This window comes from Dendrobates tinctorius, unplaced genomic scaffold (assembly GCF_039654945.1).
Source record: "Dendrobates tinctorius isolate UK_male_01 unplaced genomic scaffold, ASM3965494v1 ptg000018l, whole genome shotgun sequence".
In the NCBI taxonomy this organism is placed as follows: domain Eukaryota; kingdom Metazoa; phylum Chordata; class Amphibia; order Anura; family Dendrobatidae; genus Dendrobates; species Dendrobates tinctorius.
Window position 1 is genome coordinate 14845738 of NW_027361686.1, and position 21265 is coordinate 14867002.

Genomic DNA, 21265 nt, shown 5'->3' on the forward strand with positions numbered 1-21265 from the left:
TTTATTTTTTGAGCAGTGTAGTATACTGCATCCATAGTGATATCTCTCCAGTGGCATCATGGGCGACCTTAGCAAGCTCCAAAGTAACCAGAGCAGTCTAGGGTGCGGAAAAAAAGCAAATAATTTCACTGACTGTTCTCCAGGGACATGAAGGGGCCTATGATAATACTCCTGGTCATGGTTGCACCGGCCTACTGGAGAGCCGGTGAATCCCTTGGTGGGCCCTGAAAACAACCAACTTTCTGCACATGCAGCCAGCAACTGAACCCACTCTCCGTCCTCAGGGCCCGCGCAACTTCACTGTAATTAAAAAAAAAAGCTGTGAGTCAGGGGCCCCGGATCCTGAGCCCGTGCACGCATGACCAACTGCACACCCGCCACCTCTGAGCAAGAAAATGAAGATTAAGGCATCAGTGCTCTAAGAGACTCCTGAATCAGGTTCTGTCTGATAACTAAAAACACATGTGACATGCACAAATGTGAACAAGTCAGTCGGACAGTGTTCACACCACCCACTGACTGAAATACAAAAAGAAAACACAGAATGACAAATGTGCAGAAATACCCTGCAGTAAAACATAACAATAATCAGCAAGTGCTGGTGAAAAGATGACAACAAATACAGGGTATTTAGTCGATACTTTTTTTGCAAAAAAATGTATACCAAGCTGCTCCACCACGTCAAGGTAACCCTTAATGGAACAGTCCCTATCTAATATATTAAAACCTGAACATGTGAACAGTGTCTAAATGAACAGGACACAGACAGGCACTTCATAGAATGGGCACGTGGTGTAAGACAGCTTTTTAAGTGCATGTCACACAAGAGAGAGGTGGGGTCTCTCAAACCAAGCATAAGCAAGGAGAAAACAGATTAAAAACACATGACATGCACAAGTGTGAACAAGTCGGTTGGACAGTGTTCACACCACCCACTGACTGAAATACAAAAAAGAAAACACAGAATGACAAATGTGCAGAAATACCCTGCAGTAAAACAAAACAATGATCAGCAAGTGCTGGTGAAAAGATGACAACAAATACAGGGTATTTAGTCGATACATTTTTTTGCAAAAAAATATATGCCAAGCTGCTCCACCACGTCAAGGTAACCCTTAATGGAACAGTCCCTATCTAATGTATTAAAACCTGAACATGTGAACATTGTCTAAATGAACAGGACCCAGACAGGCGCTTCATAGTATGGGCACGTGGTGTAAGACAGCTTTTTATGTGCATGTCACACAAGAGAGAGGTGGGGTCTCTCAAGCCAAGCATAAGCAAGGAGAAAATGGATTATAAATATGTGACATGCACAAATGTGAACAAGTCGGTCGGACAGTGTTCACACCACCCACTGACTGAAATACAAAAAGAAGACACAGAATGACAATACCTACTGGTCAGTCCACAGTCTGGTGTACATGCTGCCGCTGGTCAGTCCACAGTCTGGTGTACATGCTGCCGCTGGTCAGTCCACAGTCTGGTGTACATGCTGCCGCTGGTCAGTCCACAGTCTGGTGTAATGCTGCCACTGATCAGTCCACAGTCTGGTGTACATGCTGCCGCTGGTCAGTCCACAGTCTGGTGTACATGCTGCCGCTGGTCAGTCCACAGTCTGGTGTACATGCTGCCGCTGGTCAGTCCACAGTCTGGTGTACATGCTGCCGCTGGTCAGTCCACAGTCTGGTGTACATGCTGCCGCTGGTCAGTCCACAGTCTGGTGTACATGCTGCCGCTGGTCAGTCCACAGTCTGGTGTACATGCTGCCGCTGGTCAGTCCACAGTCTGGTGTACATGCTGCCGCTGGTCAGTCCACAGTCTGGTGTACATGCTGCCGCTGGTCAGTCCACAGTCTGGTGTACATGCTGCCGCTGGTCAGTCCACAGTCTGGTGTACATGCTGCCGCTGGTCAGTCCACAGTCTGGTGTACATGTTGCCGCTGGTCAGTCCAGTCTGGTGTACATGCTGCCGCTGGTCAGTCCACAGTCTGGTGTACATGCTGCCGCTGGTCAGTCCACAGTCTGGTGTACATGCTGCCACTGGTCAGTCCACAGTCTGGTGTACATGCTGTCGCTGGTCACTCCACGGTCTGGTGTACATGCTGCCACTCGTCAGTACACGGTCTGGTGTACATGCTGCCACTGGTCAGTCCACAGTCTGGTGTACATGCTGCCGCTGGTCAGTCCACAGTCTGGTGTACATGCTGTCGCTGGTCAGTCCACAGTCTGGTGTACATGCTGTCGCTGGTCAGTCCACAGCCTGGTGTACATGCTGCCGCTGGTCAGTCCAGTCTGGTGTACATGCTGTCGCTGGTCAGTCTGGTGTACATGCTGTCGCTGATCAGTCCACAGTCTGGTGTACATGCTGCCGCAGTTTCCACGGTGTGGTGTACATGCTGCCACTCGTCAGTCCACGGTGTGGTGTATATGCTGCCACTGGTCAGTGTAAATGTCAATGTATTTTTTGATACTTAAGCTGCACTTACAAATGAGACTAATGTTGGCTGAACCCAACAAAATCTTTTGGCTTTTTCACACTACTTTGGATCAGCTCTGGTGAAATGGGTGGAGTTGGGGAGCAAACAGGGAAGTCATGAGATCCACCAGTATTTGCCAGCACATGCCACTTAGTAGAGGTGAGCTTGCAATACACCAGTCCTGATGAATTGATCCCGACTTCTAAAGAACTCCGTTTCCCTTCTCTATGGCTATGTGCACACGATCAGAAACTGCTGTGGATTTGACGTTGCGTACTTATGCAGTGTCCAACGTGCAGCGCCCAGATGTTACAGGATAGAGGATGGGATATGTAGAAATCCCGAGTCCACTATGCATCCACAGACGCCCATGGAGACGGACATGTAGACTCTAGTCACTGCAACAGATATTACATGAATAGAATGTATTGGATGCGGTGAATCCGCCGCCCGGTTCATTGATCACATGCGGATTCCCCTGCGCTCAATAGCCAGCAGCGCTTTGGATGCAGTGAATGGGTTCGGTGTCCAAAGCGCCGCTACTCCAGATTCTGGGCATGTACCCTGAAAATGTAATGAAAAATGGAAGTTTAGATGCAGTGTGAGCAGCCATCACCTATCCAGTAAGGAGGCCAGTGACGGGTGGCAGGGTCACATAATGGTCACACAGCCGGCACGGCACTGCTGCAGAGACCGCGGAATGCAATATGCAATTGGTTTTGGGTTGTTGAAAATTATGAGTTTTTCAAATGGAAACCAGGAAATGTTCCTTCTTTGGTTTTGTGCGCACAGAGGTTTTTGGGACGTTTTGGAGCAGAAACTGAAAGGAAATTCTCCAAATCCTGACACACGTGTCAGATGCCGGGTTCTCGTCAGATCCGGGCAGCGTCTTTGCTTCAAAAGCCGATTGTGGTTTTCATTGTTGGATGGAGTAAATAAGGCTGTGCTCACACATTCAGGATTTTTCGCAATTTTCCCCTGCAAAAACGCTTAAAAACGCATACATTAAGCACCCTATTAGAATGAAATCCGCAACTTTTGTGCCCCCGCACTGACCGTGACCGGCCGCGCTCTGCCCCCGCACTGACCGTGACCGCACCGCGCTCTGCCCCCGCACGGACCGTGGCCGCACCGCGCTCTGCCCCCGCACGGACCGTGGCCGCACCGCGCTCTGCCCCCGCACGGACCGTGGCCGCACCGCGCTCTGCCCCCGCACGGACCGTGGCCGCACCGCGCTCTGCCCCCGCACGGACCGTGGCCGCACCGCGCTCTGCCCCCGCACGGACCGTGGCCGCACCGCGCTCTGCCCCCGCACGGACCGTGGCCGCACCGCGCTCTGCCCCTGCACGGACCGTGGCCGCACCGCGCTCCTCCTCCTCCCGCCCGCAGTGACACATCAGCTACTGGCAGCAGGAAGGGCAGATCCCATGACAAAGATGTCAGCGGTCGCCTCCTCCCTCGCACGTGCCAGCCGTCTGCCTCCTCCCGGATCTCACGCAGCTTCCTGTTGAAGACGTGGCTCCGGTGCTGCCATATTGTGCGGTGACCGTCGGAGGCCGATCAGCAGACAGGCCCAGGACCCGGCATTATCTCCCGCAAACATGGTGAGCGGTATAGGCGGGCACCGGGGAGAGGGCTGGACAGCTGACCACTGTGTCCGTGGGGCTGGGAAGCTCCGGGGTCTCTGAGGATGTGTCGCTGCGCCTGCTCTCAGGACGTGCGACGCTTGGCTCACCCGTCAGTGTGCGCCTGGCAGACCGGGGACAGAGGAGCGGGAGGCACGGTGTGGACCTGGGACGGCCATTGTTCTGTACGGCAGCCGTGACACCGTGCAGGGTGACTGTCAGGCTGGAATGTCACTACATAGTGTCACCAGAGAGAGACCAGCAACACTGGGGCCGAACCCCCCCCCCCCCGTCGGGTAACTATGGGCGACCAGCCCCTCCCATCAGGTAACTATGGGCGACCAGCCCCCCCCATCGGGTAACTATGGGCGACCAGCCCCCCCATCGGGTAACTATGGGCGACCAGCCCCCCCCATCGGGTAACTATGGGCGACCAGCCCCCCCATCAGGTAACTATGGGCGACCAGCCCCTCCCATCAGGTAACTATGGGCGACCAGCCCCCCCCATCAGGTAACTATGGGCGACCAGCCCCCCCCATCGGGTAACTATGGGCGACCAGCCCCCCCATCGGGTAACTATGGGCGACCAGCCCCCCCATCAGGTAACTATGGGCGACCAGCCCCCCCATCAGGTAACTATGGGCGACCAGCCCCCCCCATCAGGTAACTATGGGCGACCAGCCCCCCCCATCGGGTAACTATGGGCGACCAGCCCCCCCCATCGGGTAACTATGGGCGACCAGCCCCCCCCCATCGGGTAACTATGGGCGACCAGCCCCCCCCCATCAGGTAACTATGGGCGACCAGCCCCCCCCCCCAATCAGGTAACTATGGGCGACCAGCCCCCCCATCGGGTAACTATGGGCGACCAGCCCCCCCATCAGGTAACTATGGGCGACCAGCCCCCCCCATCAGGTAACTATGGGCGACCAGCCCCCCCATCAGGTAACTATGGGCGACCAGCCCCCCCCATCGGGTAACTATGGGCGACCAGCCCCCCCCATCAGGTAACTATGGGCGACCAGCCCCCCCATCAGTTAACTATGGGCGACCAGCCCCCCCCATCGGGTAACTATGGGCGACCAGCCCCCCCCATCGGGTAACTATGGGCGACCAGCCCCCCCCATCGGGTAACTATGGGCGACCAGCCCCCCCCCCCATCAGGTAAGTACAGGTGACCACCACAGGGTCTGCAGTCGCCCGTAGTTACCCGGCGGGGGCTGATGGCGGGGCCGGTTGCCTATAGTCACCTGGCAGTCTGGCCCCTATTCTCCTCTGACAGTGGCAGCGGTGACCTGACTGTCTGCAGTGTTGCAATGATTGTGTGCCTGCTGCTGGGTGAGATGACTGTGGCACACGCTGCCCGGGTGTAATGGCCGCAGTGCACATTGGTGGATAGGTGAAGCATACAGGTCACTTGTCGTGTGCCCGGCGGCCAGTGTTAGCAGTGGCCTGATCCACGTTCCTCTAGTGAGGGGCTGTGGCTGTCCGGACGCAGCACGTGTCCGCTGCCGGCGATTGAGCACAGGTGAATGTGATCAGTGACCCATGGGTGAGATTTAGAATGCACATGCTGCAGTCTGGAGAGACTCCACAAGCCTGTCGCTGCGGGGGTCTGTGGATGCATAGTGGGCATGGGATTTCCGGAGATCCCATCCACTATGCATCAGGACGCTGCACAAGGACACAGCGTCCAACCCGCAGCGATTACTGACTGTACCCATACGCTTGGGTGCCCTATGGAGGCTCTGTACGGGAGACATTTTGCGCACCCACAGCCTGGATCCGGTGAGCCTCATAACGCACAGGTGAAGCGCATGCTGCAGATTCGGTATGTGTGAGAGCTCTCTCATTGGCGCTGCCCTATTGAATAGTATTCAGTCCGTATAGGTTCTCCTCCTACTGTCAGTCAGCGCCATCAGACGATCGCGCGGTAATCCTGTCTGCTGTGTGATAAATGGTGGATTTCTACCAGACCCTTCATCCAGGGGAGGTTTCTGTCTGCCCCACAGGAGGGTGATGGGCATGTCTTTCCTCCGCCTGGTGTCATTGAGCCGTTGGGGTGCGTCAGTGGGATGGTCGCTCAGCAGCCTTCCCCTTGTACTGCATGTGTGTCCCCGTTCCTGGAGCGCTCCTCGCAGGCACTGCAAATCATTCTGAAGTCATTCTAATGCGTCTCATTCATTCCTGGTGTGGAGTGTCTGAGGCTGGGGTCTTCAGCAGCTGTGTAGTGAGTGGTCTGTGGTCACCAAGGTGCTGGGACCTTGGCAATCTGTCTTTGCTCGGCGAGCGGCTGCCTATACTGGACGTGCTGCTGCCGTTCCACAGTACGTACGTGGCGGAGCATAAAATCCCATCCACTACACAGTCCTAGAATGCGAGGTTCTATGTGCATCAATTGAAATTGGTTACTAATGCTTAAATTCTGAGGGTATGTGCAGACGGTCTGTAATCGCTGGGGGTCTGACACTGTGCACATCTGCAGCACCCAACCCACAGCGTCCAGATGTTACTGCATAGTGGATGGGATTTCTAGAAACCCGATGTCCACAGACGCCTGCGGATCACCCACGGGGACGGACATGAGGCACGTCTCTCCAGACCGCAGTAGAATGTATTGGACACAGTAACTCCTCTCGGTTCAGCGATCACATGCGGATTCCCCTGCGTTGAATATATGGCAGCGAACATACGCGCCGTCCAAAGCGCTGCCACTTCCGGATTGTTGGCACGCTGTCTGAAAGCTTCCAGTGCTTTTTCTGCCCCAGTTCCTAATGCGGAGGCAGAAGGGGGCTGGCCTACTACCAATCTGATGAATGCTCTTCATGTGGCTGGACAGCCCCTTGTGAAGTCCGTTTATAACTCCTCGTTCTCTGTACATTCTCCACAATCATCTCTAATGTACTAAATTTCTTGCATTTTTTTACCCTTTATTTTAAGTGTAGCCGAAGTGTTATGTAATAGTACTCACTGACCCTGAGGATTTCCCGCTGTCCCTCCATCTCCAAGGCTAAGTCCCCTCTACTTTTTTTTCCAATGTTGTTGGGACTTGATTGCTGCAGTCAATCAGTGTTGACGCTTGGATTGACGTTGCGGCCTTTGATTGGCTGCGGTATTCACTTGCAGAGGACCCGACCAACAGGACAGAGGAGCGGCAGCAGGCGGGTAGGTGGTGCTTATCACACTTGGACCATACTTTTCTCGCATAAATTCTAGTAATTCTGCCAGACACATGGTGGCGCCACTCAGCCTAACCCCAATCGCAATACACCAGCCACAATGTCATTTTCCTGCACAAGCAGATTTAAAGGGATTTTTTTGATAAATTCAGGGCATCCTTCTCCAGCTCTTCCTTTTATTAATGGGAATCTGTCACCTATTTTTTCACATATAAGATGCGGCCACTGGCATCAGGGGCTTATCTACAGGATTCTGTAATGCTGTAGATAAGCCCCCGATGTAACCTGAAAGAGAAGAAAAACAAGTCAGATTACACTCACCCAGGGGCGGTCCGGGTCCGATGGGTGTCGCATTCCGGTGCCTGCCATCTTCTAGCGAGGACGTCCTCTTCCTTGCTTCCCGTCGCTGCATCGGCGCACTGCTCTGCCCTGTTGAAGACAGAGTAAAGTACTGCAGTGTGCAGGCGCTGGGCCTCTGACCTTTCCCTGCGCACTGCAGTATACTGCTGCACCGGAGCCACGACAGGAAGGAAAGAAGAGGACGTCCTCGCTAGAAGATGGGAGCCATCGGACCTAGACCGGACCGCCCCTGGGTGAGTATAATCTAAAGCCCCCGTTACACACTGCGATATCGCTAGCAATATCGCTGTAAAGTCACCGATTTTGTGACGTAGCAGCGATATCGCTGTGTCTGATACCTCCGACCGGCTCCCCCGCTGGTTATCGCTGATCGCGCGAGAAGGTCCTGGATCATTCCTCGTCGGTCACTTCCTGCGGCGCTTCCTGCTGTGACGACGAGCGACGCGTAGAGCCGGGCGGGAGGACGCAGGATCGCCGCGTCTGACAGGTAAGTAGCGACCCCCGACCCCTGCGATGTCGCAGGTGAGATCTGCCTGTGTGGCAGCTCACTAGCGACTACCTAGCGATGCACCAGCGATCCTGACCGCGTCATATCGCTGGTCGGGATCGCTGGTGAGTCGCTAGGTGTAACTGTACACTAACTTGTTTTTCTTATCTTTCAGGTTACATCGGGGGCTTATCTACAGCATTACAGAATAATGTAGATAAGCCCCTGATGGCGGTGGCCGCATCTTGTATGCGGAAAAATAGGTGACAGATTCCTTTAAAGAAGCACTCCTCCTCCTCCTCCCATAAAAATCTTTATCCTCTTAACATTGCAATTGTACGTACACAGTGCTATATAATATGATGATTGGAATATAGTAAGAGGATAAAACCTTTGAGAGGATGAGTGCTTCTTTAAGGCCTACAAGACATCAGTCATAATGAATGAGGCCCTATTTGTATAGAAGTATAACCTGGGCATGCTCTAATCTGGGAAATCCAATGAACATATTCGGTGGAAACAGTTACCAAAATCAACAGGATAAGAAGGAAAAATCCAGCAGAACCACCATTCATCAAGACAGTATATGACCAACTGCAGAGAACCAATCTCAAACAATAGAGCAACACAGTCATAAGGTCAGAAAAGATAAGAACAACTTTAATTGTTAAAATATTACATAGACAAACAGGCAAAATAGGACTAGAAGATGGAACATGATTATTCCAGCATCATACATGAGGCCCAGGTTAGGTTTGTCCAAAGAAAGCGTGCACAATAATCATAGTATCTAAGAATATACAGACACACAGTGACACCAGGATGGTAGGACTGTCCAGGAAGGTGCTGTATAAGGTATTTGAATATACACTATTATGCTGCTATGCTGTGATGATATTTTGGTGTTGGATACGGTATAATGGTCCGGTCCCCAGCACACTATTTTGGACTCATTTACCATATATTAGAGTGTTACTATATACCTATGTATGAGTCACTGTGTGTCTGTATATTCTTAGATACTATGATTATTGTGCACGCTTTCTTTGGACAAACCTACCCTGGGCCTCATGTATGATGCTGGAATAATCATGTTCCAACTTCTAGCCCTATTTTGCCTGTTTGTCTATGTAATATTTTAACAATTAAAGTTGTTCTTATCTTTTCTGACCTTATGATTGTGTTGCTCTATTGTTTGTGATGCTCTAATCTGGGTATAGTCAGTGTGAAGGGAGGCGGGGAAGGTGAGCTGTGACATCGCTTATTGTGAATAGTGAATCCTGTGATATCGACACTTGTCATTGTAATCCTGACTGTAATGATAATGGGACTGCTGAAAAGTCCGCTGTATGAATCAGGAAGTGAGGGTCTAATAGTGACCTAATAGGTGTATGAGGGAAAAACATTCGCAAAGTAAAAAAAAAATACACTTAACATAAAAATCCGATTTAGACAATAAGTAATTTTCTGATGACCGTTCCCTTTTAGATGGAGCAGACTGTTGCTTTGTCAGTGTTGGGGCTGGATATGATCACAGTCACCCATAGGAGTAGGCACGTGTCACTGTCCGGAGCCTTGCTAACAGCGCGTTCTCTTTCAGGTGCTGCTAGCTGCCGCGGTCTGTACGAAGGCCGGGAAGGCCATAGTGTCGCGACAGTTTGTGGAGATGACCCGCACTCGCATTGAAGGACTATTGGCTGCTTTCCCGAAATTAATGAACACAGGAAAACAGCACACCTTTGTGGAAACTGAAAGTGTGCGCTACGTATACCAGCCCATGGAGAAACTCTACATGGTTCTCATCACCACCAAGAACAGCAACATCCTCGAGGACCTAGAGACCCTGAGACTCTTCTCCAGAGTGGTACGTATGGCTCTGCAGACTCCACCATAACATCATACCATTACTGCTTCTCTGCAGGTTCAGGGAATGCTTCTGCTCTGATTGGTCACGTCACATACTGTCTACACCAGAGTTGTGGAGTTGGAGTCTCAGACTCTTAAAATATCTAATACATTGGGTGCAGTTTTCATAAGAATTTGGTAAAGTTAAAAAGTTATTAAGATGAGAACACAGCACAGGAAGGAGAGACAGCAGACAAGGGGGATAGCACATGGGGTAGACAGGTCAAAGAAGAGAGCACAGACGGAAGAAGTCAGCACATGGGGGAAGAGAGAGTGGATAGGTGGGTGATCACAAGGGGGTGAGATTCTCAACGCTGCAAAGCCTGCCCCCATCGTGACATTACCGCCCTCCTGATGCGATAGCATTGTGCCTCCATCTAGTGTCCTATAAATGTCTGTTCTGTTCCTGATCGAAGGATCTGGGCTTTTCGTGTAGATGAATCTGTGCTGCACTTTATGTACAGGCTCAGTAGTGACCAGTGCTGTGGGGTCAGAGTTATGAAATGTCCTATAAATGTCTGTTCTGTTCCTGATCTAAGGATCTGGGCTTTTAGCTGAGATGAATCTGTGCTGCTCTTTATGTACAGGCTCAGTAGTGACCAGTGCTGTGGGGTTATGAAATGTCCTATAAATGTCTGTTCTGTTCCTGATCTAAGGATCTGGGCTTTTAGTGGAGATGAATCTGTGCTGCACTTTATGTACAGGCTCAGTAGTGACCAGTGCTGTGGGGTCGGAGTTATGAAATTTCCTATAAATGTCTGTTCTGTTCCTGATCTAAGGAAATGGGCTTTTAGTGGAGATGAATCTGTGCTGCACTTTATGTACAGGCTCAGTAGTGACCAGTGCTGTGGGGTCGGAGTTATGAAATGTCCTATAAATGTCTGTCCTGTTCCTGATCTAAGGATCTGGGCTTTTAGTGGAGATGAATCTGTGCTGCACTTTATGTACAGGCTCAGTAGTGACCAGTGCTGTGGGGTCGGAGTTATGAAATTTCCTATAAATGTCTGTTCTGTTCCTGATCTAAGGATCTGGGCTTTTAGTGGAGATGAATCTGTGGCTGTGCTTTATGTACAGGCTCAGTAGTGACCAGTGCTGTGGGGTCGGAGTTATGAAATGTCCTATAAATGCCTGTTCTGTTCCTGATCTAAGGATCTGAGCTTTTAGCTGAGATGAATCTGTGCTGCTCTTTATGTACAGGCTCAGTAGTGACCAGTGCTGTGGGGTTATGAAATGTCCTATAAATGTCTGTTCTGTTCCTGATCTAAGGATCTGGGCTTTTAGTGGAGATGAATCTGTGCTGCACTTTATGTACAGGCTCAGTAGTGACCAGTGCTGTGGGGTCGGAGTTATGAAATTTCCTATAAATGTCTGTTCTGTTCCTGATCTAAGGAAATGGGCTTTTAGTGGAGATGAATCTGTGCTGCACTTTATGTACAGGCTCAGTAGTGACCAGTGCTGTGGGGTTGGAGTTATGAAACGTCCTATAAATGTCTGTCCTGTTCCTGATCTAAGGATCTGGGCTTTTAGTGGAGATGAATCTGTGCAGCACTTTATGTACAGGCTCAGTAGTGACCAGTGCTGTGGGGTCAGAGTTATGAAATGTCCTATAAATGTCTGTCCTGTTCCTGATCTAAGGATCTGGGCTTTTAGTGGAGATGAATCTGTGCTGCACTTTATGTACAGGCTCAGTAGTGACCAGTGCTGTGGGGTTGGAGTTATGAAACGTCCTATAAATGTCTGTCCTGTTCCTGATCTAAGGATCTGGGCTTTTAGTGGAGATGAATCTGTGTTGCACTTTATGTACAGGCTCAGTAGTGACCAGTGCTGTGGAGTTATGAAATGTCCTATAAATGTCTGTCCTGTTCCTGATCTAAGGATCTGGGCTTTTAGTGGAGATGAGTCTGTGCTGCACTTTATGTACAGGCTCAGTAGTGACCAGTGCTGTGGAGTCGGGGAGATTGAGTAGTCGGAGGTTTGACTGAACTACCCCACAGTCCTAGTCTACACACCAATACAGAAATCGGGGATCCCAGACAGTCAGCTGGTCACATTACCTCAAGGACCTCTATGATATACACATGTTGGAACATTACCGACCAGATCACACACTTTTGGTCTCTGACTGGCTAAATATGAACAGCGGGAGCTTTTCACATGTACATGCCAAACATTCATCTTAAAAGTGATGTGAGCAGTCCTTTACCTGTGGTAGAGGTTTATGGCTGCCCTCCTTTTTTTGTATCAAGACCTCTTATGCTGATATTAGGTATATATACAACTCTGACAAATTAAGAGACCACTGCAAAATGTTCAGTTTGTCTGATTTTTCTCTTTATAAGTATATTTTTGAGTAAAATGTGAATTTCTCTTTTATTCTATAAACCACTGGCAACATGTCTTCGAATTTCCAAGCACTAAATTTTTTATTTTATTTTCAGAAAATGAGAAATGGTCAAAATAACAAAAAAATTGCAGTGCTTGCAGACCTCAAATAAGGCTAACAAAACAAGTTCCTAATCATTTAGAAACAACAATACTAATGTTTTAACTCAGGAAGAGTTCAGAAATCAATATTTTGTGGAAGAACCATGATTTTTAATCCCAGCTTTAATGTGTCTTGGCATGCTTTCCACCAGTCTTTCACACTGCTTTTGAGTTACCTTATGCCACTCCTGGTAAAAAAAATGTAAGCAGTTCTTTGTTTGATGGCTTGTGACTATCCATCTTCCACTTGATTACATTCCAGAGGTTTTCAATGGGGTTCACGTCTGGAGATTGGGCTCGCCATGACAGGGCTTTGATATGGTGGTCCTTCATCCACAAATTGATTGACCTAGCTGTGTCGCATGGCGCATTGTCCTGCTTCTTAAAACCAGTCCTCAGAGTTGGGGAAAATTGCCTGAGCAGAAAGAATCAACTGTTTTTCAAGGATAACCTTGTATGCGGCTTGATTGATACGTCCTTCACAGATTAACCTGCCCAATTCCAGCCTTGCTGGAAGCATCCCCAGATCATCACCGATCCTCCACCAAATTTCACAGTGGGTGCAAGACACTGTGCCTTGTACGCCTTTCCAGGTCTCCGTCTAACCATTAGATGACCAGGTGATGGGCAAAGCTGAAAATTATACTCATCAGAGTACCTTACTCCAGTCCTCTATGGTCCAATCCTTATGGTCTTTGGCAAACTTCAGCCTGGCTCTCCTTTGCTTCTCATTGATGAAAGGCTTTTTCTGGCTTTACATGACTTGAACCCTGCCTATAAGAGCCTGTTAAGAACTGTTTTTGCCGTGCACTTCACCCCATTTGCCATTCCTTTTGTAGGTCACTTGATGTCATCCTGCAGTTGCTGAGTGACAGTCGAATAAGATGATGGTCATCCCGGTCAGTGGAGAGTCGTTTTCGCCTCCTGCCGGCCTGTAGCTTTGTTGTCCCCAATGTCTGCTGCTCGACCTTGTTGTAATGGACTGCCGTCTTAGAAATTTTAAGGATGAAGGCAACATGACGCTCACTGTATCCCTCTGGTAGTAAAGCCAGAATTGAGCCCTTCTTTTCCTCACTCAAGACTTTTCTTTTCAACTCCTTTGGCATGGTTAAAAGTTATTTTTTCAGTCCTATTACTTTTGGTATATTAGCACTTGTTTTGCCATCCAGCTTGTCCTATTGCAAGAGGATTGTGACCACCACAGCAGGGTTTTTTATACTTTTTCATTAAATAAGATTTGGTTCAGGTGATCACCTAATCAGAAGCACATTAAGCAGAATGAGGTGTACTCTGGTTGGAATTCAGCTGACACTGGAATGGAATGGCTGTCAGACATGTAGGGAAGCTGATTTGTATCATACTGTGCAGTGGTCTCTTAATTTTTGTCAAAGCTGTATATTTTTTGCTATAAATGTGAGTATTGTGTAAAGGTACTGTCACACTAAGCGATATCGCTATAACTTGTGATGTTATAGCGATATTGCTAGCGACATCGCTGTGTGTGATACTTACCTACGACCCGCTCCCCCGCTGGTTATCGCTGATCGCGCGAGAACGTCCAGGACCGCTTCTCGTCGTCAGCATCCTGCTGGGCTTCCTGTGGAGAGACGAGCGACGCGTGGAGCCGGGCGGGAGGACGCAGGATCGCCTAGTGTGACAGGTAAGTAGCGACCGCCGACCGCTGCTATGTCGCTGGTGAGATCTGCCTGTGTGGCAGCTCACTAGCGACCACTTAGCGATGTACCAGCGATCCTGACCGCGTCATATCGCTGGTCGGGATCGCTAGTACATCGCTAAGTGTGACAGTACCTTTAGATATACCAGTATCCACCAAAAATGAAGAGCTGGGCAGGGTTAGCAGCTGTGAACATGTGCTGCCCAGACATACTGGAATCAGGAGATACATCTGGATCAGAAGGGCTTATTGGATAAAGGGGTTGTCTAAAATGAAAAGCCTGCAGTCACTCTCAGGATTTGCCAGTTTCTAAGCCAATAACGGCAGTGATGTGTGTGTTATACATCCTCCTGGGCAGAACCCGTCTAGTGGGTGCGCTCTCGCTCCATATACTTGCTTGGAGCGAGGGCCACACCCTTTGGATGGCCATTGCACTAGGCGGGGTGCGGTCTCGCTCCGTACAAGTGTATGTAGCGAGGCCGTCCCCACTATTTGGGCTCTGTCTGGGAGCATGTATAACGCATATGTACCCGGCCCTGGGTCAGAAACCGGGGAATCCTCGCAGCACACAGTGCAGGACCTGGGGGATTCATAAGTCTGCAGTTACGCAGTGACAGCAGACTTGCCAATTTACACCAAACAACCCGTTTAACTTAGGTTTTTGAGTTGAATGTTGTTTTTTGTTATTTCTGACTGTGTTTTCACCCAGATTTTTGTATTACAAAATAAAACAGAAATCTTTCAGTTTTCCCCAATCTTTCTGTTTCACGACACATGTGCTGTACATATGTACGTAGCCACAGTGTCATTTTCCCTACACAGCAGCTCTGCCTTTATCAAGACTGGAATACAAAAAGGCAGTCATAATGAATCAGACCCTGTTTGTATAGGAGTATAACCTGGGAATGCCCTAATCTGGGTGTAAGGTTGCAGCTGTGAAAAAATATCAAATCTCCCCTATAATGTCACTTCCCAGATCCAGTGCTGCCTCTCCACAGCTGCTTCTGTCTCTTGTTGACAGGCTGTAGTGGGGATGTCATGATTGCAGTGTAAGTGACCGCTGCAGCCAATCGCTGGGCAAAGAGGCATGGCTGATGTAGATGGCACAGTCTGGTGATTTTCTTTGTGACGTCACTGCTGCAGTCAGTACACAGACACCGGAGCAGCAGTGCAGAGTCAGGGCTGTACCTGCGGAGGTTGGTGTCTGTCTGATCTTAGTTTTTTAACACCGTGTGTACCAGAAGAGGCCAGAAGTCTGTAAGTGGGCGGCACGTGCAGAACAACCCTGAGGCCAGGGCATGATAGTGGGCACTAGATTTCCTCACTGACGCCCGACATCCCGTATATCGGTCACTCAGAGAGGCCGTGCTAGATGGCGCGATCTTGTACAGCATTTAGCAAGCAGTGAGATCACTTCTTATATGTCACACGTTTACTCTTTCACTTAGAACCATTTTTCCGGTGAGTGTTACGGTTCAGGAGCGCACTGCTCCCCACCTCCCAGCCTCATCCTTAGCTGGTGCGCTCCTGATTGATGGACAGTTGGGACCAGCGGTATGATTACACTGCTGCCCTGAGCTGTGCCCGCTCTGATGCTGTAGGCACGTTTCCTCCGCAGCATTATAGACGTATAATACCCAGAGACCGCAGCAGGCTGTCAGTCTCGTCCAGCCTGGTAGGCAAGGAGTAGAGACCTGCAGACTCCTGCCAATGAGTATATTATAACATTAATTCTCTCAATTTTTGAGAAAGAAAGTTTGTAATCACAAGTCTGTTTCAAGGGTGCTTGCCTTGATGAGTACTTTGCAATTGTAATAAATTACAATAATAACCCTAAGGGCTCGTGCACATGACAGGTCCCAGTGCTGTGTGTGGAAAAACCAATATTATTCAATGGGGCAGTGCAATCGAACACCTTAACTGACCCAATCACTACGTACCCTGGTTTCTTCCATAAATCGGATTGCCCAGCCCTTGAAGTCTATGGGTGCAGAAAAAAACAGCCGTATGGGGCCACATAATAACATCCAATACTTTTTCTGGACACATTGCTATTCTGTAACTCGTGAAACGTTACATGGTTCGGAACATGATTAATAGCTGCTGTAGAAAACAAAAACCGAAACAATTATACGTGGATGACAAGCAAGAAAACAATCCTCCCAACGTTCTGTCTGACCGATGTTTTATACGTTTGTGTGAGCCTAGCCTTGGGGTCGGGATATGATGGAAACCTGTCTGGTCTTTTAGGCTTGTGCTAGTGAGGTGGGGGAAAGATGGCGCCTTTACAAGGGTGCTGTCAATCTTGACCCGAAAGTTGTGCAGGAGCTCTATCATAACTGTACTTTAGCCCCTTAAGGACCAGTCCTGTGTGGTTTTGGCCCGACCCGTATTTCCCCATTATTATGTTCCCCGAGCCATTTTTTATTTTTTCGTACTCGTAGCTATATGAGGGCTTATTTTCTGCTGGCGTTGTAGTTCTAAATGACACGGTCATTTTATCATATAATGTACTGGAAAAGCGACAACTGGGCATGCTGTTGGGTAGTATGATTAAGCGGATAGAGAGAGCCGTTGTACCATCTTTGTCAGTAAAGCTGTGTGAAGGCTTATGTTTTGCCTGACACTAGTTTAATTTGTCCTGGAAATGTCCCAATTATCCTGCAATTTGTCATCTCATTTTTTTTTCTTTGCGCCTCATCAGCATTCTGCCAGCACTATAGTTACAGGAACTTCCTTTTCTCTTCCCAGCATGCATTGCTCCTACCATTTTCCAATGGACAGACTGCCCTGATATGAAAGTCCGCCTCTGTTATTTCATCCTTTAGTTTGTCATGAGCCAAGGCAAAGCCCCCGCCCTGACCTCGTACAATCCATTGGAGCCTGTGTGCTGCTAGCAATAGGTTACACGTCAGTCCTTAGTGGAGTGAATGCTGTGTGGCTGCACTTTGGAATTTATTTTTTTTTTTAAATGGGGGCTGGATGTGAGAGTTGGTGATTTGCTGTTTTCCTGGCGGAGTAATAATGATGAATGACCAAGCCTGACTTCCAACAGTCCGCATTGCTTACTGTCCATCTGCTGCGCACCCCAGAGCTGCCTGCTGGGCTGTAGGGCATGAGTGACAGTGCTCTCTACTACACCATTATCTCAGTAGGTGTACCGCCATTTGTTCAGAAGGTAAAAGCAGATTTTGTGTTTTTTACAATGTTTGTTATAAGCCGATTGCTTGTCATGTTTTTTGACGCTCTTGGTGCTTGGTTCTTTGACCCTGGAAATATATTGATCTTCGTAAAGGTAAGTAAACCTAATAAAATGGCTTCTCGCTTAAAGAATAGGTCACTTTCGGATTAATTTCCTTATAAGAACGGTTGTATAACAGGTCTTATCTATGTACATCAGCATCCAGCCAGTGCATGGGTCATTTATTCTGCTCTTTTTTTCCCTTTCTAGATTCCTGAATACTGTCGAGCTTTGGAGGAAACTGAGATCTCCGACCATTGTTTTGATCTTATATTTGCATTTGATGAGATTGTGGCTCTGGGATACAGGGAAAATGTAAACCTTGCCCAAATCCGCACGTTCACAGAGATGGACTCGCATGAGGAGAAGGTGTTCCGAGCAGTCAGAGAGGTGAGGCTCCGGACAGACTGCGCCCACTACTGCGTTTTCTTACGGTTTTATCAGATTTTTAAGTCTCAGTATTTTTCTTTAATCCCTCCAAATTGTGTGTGCCGTCCGTGTGTATGTAAATAATTCCTGATCACCATCATCCCTGGTTCTCTGCGCCACTCCTGTCCTCTTTTGGCCCATGAGACCTGAGAACAGTCTCAATAGATCCTCGGGGGTTTATGTGTGAGGTGAAAGTCTATGGCGCATTGCTTTGGTCCCATAGACTTACATTGGAAAAGAAACACTGCCCTGTGATCAGTAAGTTCACACCATGAGTTCTTGGCGCTGTGTATTTTTGCTGCATCACAAGCGCATCATCTTAGAGTTCCGGTAAAATGGACGGGTTTATGGAAATCTAATACCACTTTGCGTAAACTGAGCTGCAGCATGTGTTTGAGATCCACAATATGCCGATTTTTCTTATGGATACACTGAGTGTTATGTGCAGATTTTCCCCATAGAATTGCATTAGATGTGGAAAATGCGCAGGTAAAGACACAAGTATTCTGCACTCGAGTATCTTAATGTGATGTCAAACCAATTACCAGGAAGTGCCAAAAACAAGGTGGCGTGTATAAAACATGACACCAAATGCTGCGAATGTTAAGGGTATGTGCACGCGTTGCAGATTCGTCTGCGGATTTTTCCACGCGGAATCTGCAGAACTCGCAGGTCTAAATGCATGTGCACAGTGGTTTTTGTTTTCTATAGGATAACATGGTGCTGTACATCACTTGGAAAACAGTTGCGGATCCGCAGACGAATCTGCAACGTGTGCACATACCCTAAAGCTGTGTGCCCACGTTGCGGATTTTGATGCGTTTCCGGACGCGCGGAATTGCATCAAATCTGCAGTGTAGTACAGTACCAATGATAATCATTGGGAATTTGAGAATTGGTGTGGAAAAATTCGCACGGATTCGCAGCGTTTTTTTTCCGCAGCATGTTAGTTCCTTGTGTGGAAACGCAGCGTTTCTGCACCCATTGACTATACATTGAGTAAGGCAAATCCGCACATCAAAGAACGCATGACAATCCGCATCAATTCCGTAAGCATTTTGGCCTGCATTTTCTGCCAAGGGGTGCAGAAAATTCCGCAGGCCAATCCGCAACGTGTGCACATACCCGCAGGCTGTGTGCACTCGTTGCGGTTTTTGGATGTGCAGAATTGCATCAAATCCGCAGTGTAGTACAGTACCAATGATAGTCAATGGGAATTTGAGATTTGCCGTGCACATACTGAGGAAAAATCTGCGCAAATTCATTGCGTCTTTTTTTCTCCACAGCATGTCAGTTCTTTATGCGGAAACGCAGCGTTTTTGCACCAATTGACTATACATTGAGTAAGGCAAATCTGCACATCAAAAAACGCATGCCAGTCCGCAAGAAATCCGCATCAATTCCGCATGAAATCTAACATTCTGGCCTGCGTTTTCTGCCAAGAGATGCAGATTCTGTGCGGAAAATTCTGCAGGCCAATCCGCAACGTGTGCACGTATACCCTGAAAGTTATTTCTTCTGCAGCATAATGAAGATAAATGTATCTGGGCATTGCGTAGGAATAAGATGCCTTCATTATGATATTTTTTTCTTTCTACAGACCCAGGAACGAGAGGCAAAGGCAGAGATGAGGCGCAAAGCAAAGGAGTTGCAGCAGGCTAGGAGAGATGCCGAGCGGCAGGGCAAGAAAGCGCCAGGGTTCGGAGGATTTGGAAGTTCTGGCAGTTCCTCTATGTCTAGTAATGCTGCAGCATTAATCACAGAAAGCATCATGGAGCCGGAGAAGACCAAGTCTGCTCCTATGCCAACCAGGTAAACGTGGCTCTTGGTCACCACATTTCTTTTCAGTGATCTTCTTTTCTTTTCTTTTTTTTTGCCTTATTCTAAGTTCTTTTGAAACGTTGTTTCAGGCCTTCTGGTTCTAATAAAGCCCTAAAACTTGGAGCCAAGGGAAAAGAAGTGGATAACTTTGTGGACAAGCTGAAGTCTGAAGGAGAGACAATTGTCACCCCAGCTGCTGGCAAGAGACCATCTGAAGTGGCAAAGGTCCTGCCTCCCCCTGTCAATGTTGAGAGGTCAGTAAGGAGGGGCTCTTTACCTGTTTCCCCTTTATTCCTGTATTTCAGCAGTCCTTTTCAGTGATTGCTTCCTGTACACCGTGAATTCTGAGTAATAAGAATCTCTCTTTATTCAGCGTTCATTTGAAGATTGAAGAGAAAATATCCTTAACCTGCAGCAGGGACGGTGGTCTGCAAAATATGGAAGTCCATGGTCTCATTATGCTTCGAGTGTCGGATGATAAGTTTGGAAGGATCCGTGTGCATGTTGATAATGAAGACAAGAAAGGGGTACAGCTGCAGGTGAGATGCCAGGAGAGCTGTGGCATAATCCTAAAAATCCGGTTCTTTTTACAGTATGCTAGGCTCATGCGTTTAAAGGGAAGGTGCCATCCAAAAATTTATTAATTAATGTTTACATTTTCTTAAAAAAATATTATTTGTTTTTAATTTTGTAAAATATGAAAAATAATTTTAAAAAGTTTGGCATTTCCACTTGTTAACACTAGGGGGAGCAGCTACTGAAATTTGGCACAAAAACCTAGTGTACAACTATCTCACATTACTGCCCTGCAGTAATTATGGGCGGAATCTGCTGACATGGGTGTGATGTCACTCCTCTCCTCCCCTTCTGGGTGTTTGCTAAGGGAAGAGGGAGGATGACATTTAGGAACACAGTGAGCAGCCATTTTGATGGGGCCTGCAAAGTTACTGACTGTGTTTGCATGCAAAGTCTGGATCAGAACAGGTCACCAATCAGCAGAAATGTTTCCTGGATTTCTGTGGAGCAGACAAGCAGATGGTCCGTCCATCCATGTGTATAAATCACAGCACTCTATGTACAATCCCTGGCACCGATCAGGGCGTCCCCCATAGACCAGCACACTGCTCTCCTGAAATACTCTGTGCTGCTGTCGCCCTGCTCCTTCCACCATACATCAGGCACCTGTCACCTCACTTTCACACATCACCAGGACAGGATCTGAGGAGAGGAATGGGGTCTTCGGTCACCGAGGATGGCAGGCAGCAAGGATTCTGGGAGCAGGGTGAGAGCAGCACAGAGTATTTCAGGAGAGCAGTGTACTGGTCTATGGGGGCACAGATGGCGATATATGGGGGAGGAGCAGGGTGACAGCAGCACAGAGTATTTCAGGAGAGCAGTGTACTGGTCTATGGGGGGCACAGAGGGAAATATATGGGGGAGGAGCAGGGTGACAGCAGCACAGAGTATTTCAGTAGAGCAGTGTACTGGTCTGGGAGGCAGAGAGGGAGATATATGGTGGAGGAGCAGGGTGACAGCAGCACAGAGTATTTCAGGAGAGCAATGTGCTGGTCTATGGGGGG

At 48.6% G+C, this 21265-nt stretch overlaps 2 protein-coding genes across 3 annotated transcripts in view; one reads left to right on the top strand and one right to left on the bottom strand.

The window, feature by feature from the left end:
* IFT46 (intraflagellar transport 46) overlaps positions 1-4238 on the bottom strand; it is an 87796-nt gene extending 83558 nt beyond the window's left edge. Inside the window, exon 1 of the mRNA XM_073566489.1 lies at positions 4215-4238. The gene's annotated coding sequence lies outside the window, so the exon portion shown is untranslated. The remainder of the gene's footprint in view (positions 1-4214) is intronic.
* Positions 3913-21265, top strand: part of ARCN1 (archain 1) — a 35847-nt gene continuing 18494 nt past the window's right edge. The window contains exons 1-6 of one of the 2 annotated variants that reach the window (XM_073566486.1): positions 3913-4083; positions 9731-9994; positions 17646-17825; positions 19465-19676; positions 19775-19939; positions 20059-20224. In XM_073566486.1, coding sequence (XP_073422587.1) covers positions 4081-4083; positions 9731-9994; positions 17646-17825; positions 19465-19676; positions 19775-19939; positions 20059-20224 — 990 coding nt within the window. In that variant the 5' untranslated portion in view covers positions 3913-4080. Of the gene's footprint in view, positions 4084-7247; positions 7270-9730; positions 9995-17645; positions 17826-19464; positions 19677-19774; positions 19940-20058; positions 20225-21265 lie in introns of those variants that run through there. The other variant, XM_073566485.1, reaches the window with a different exon arrangement.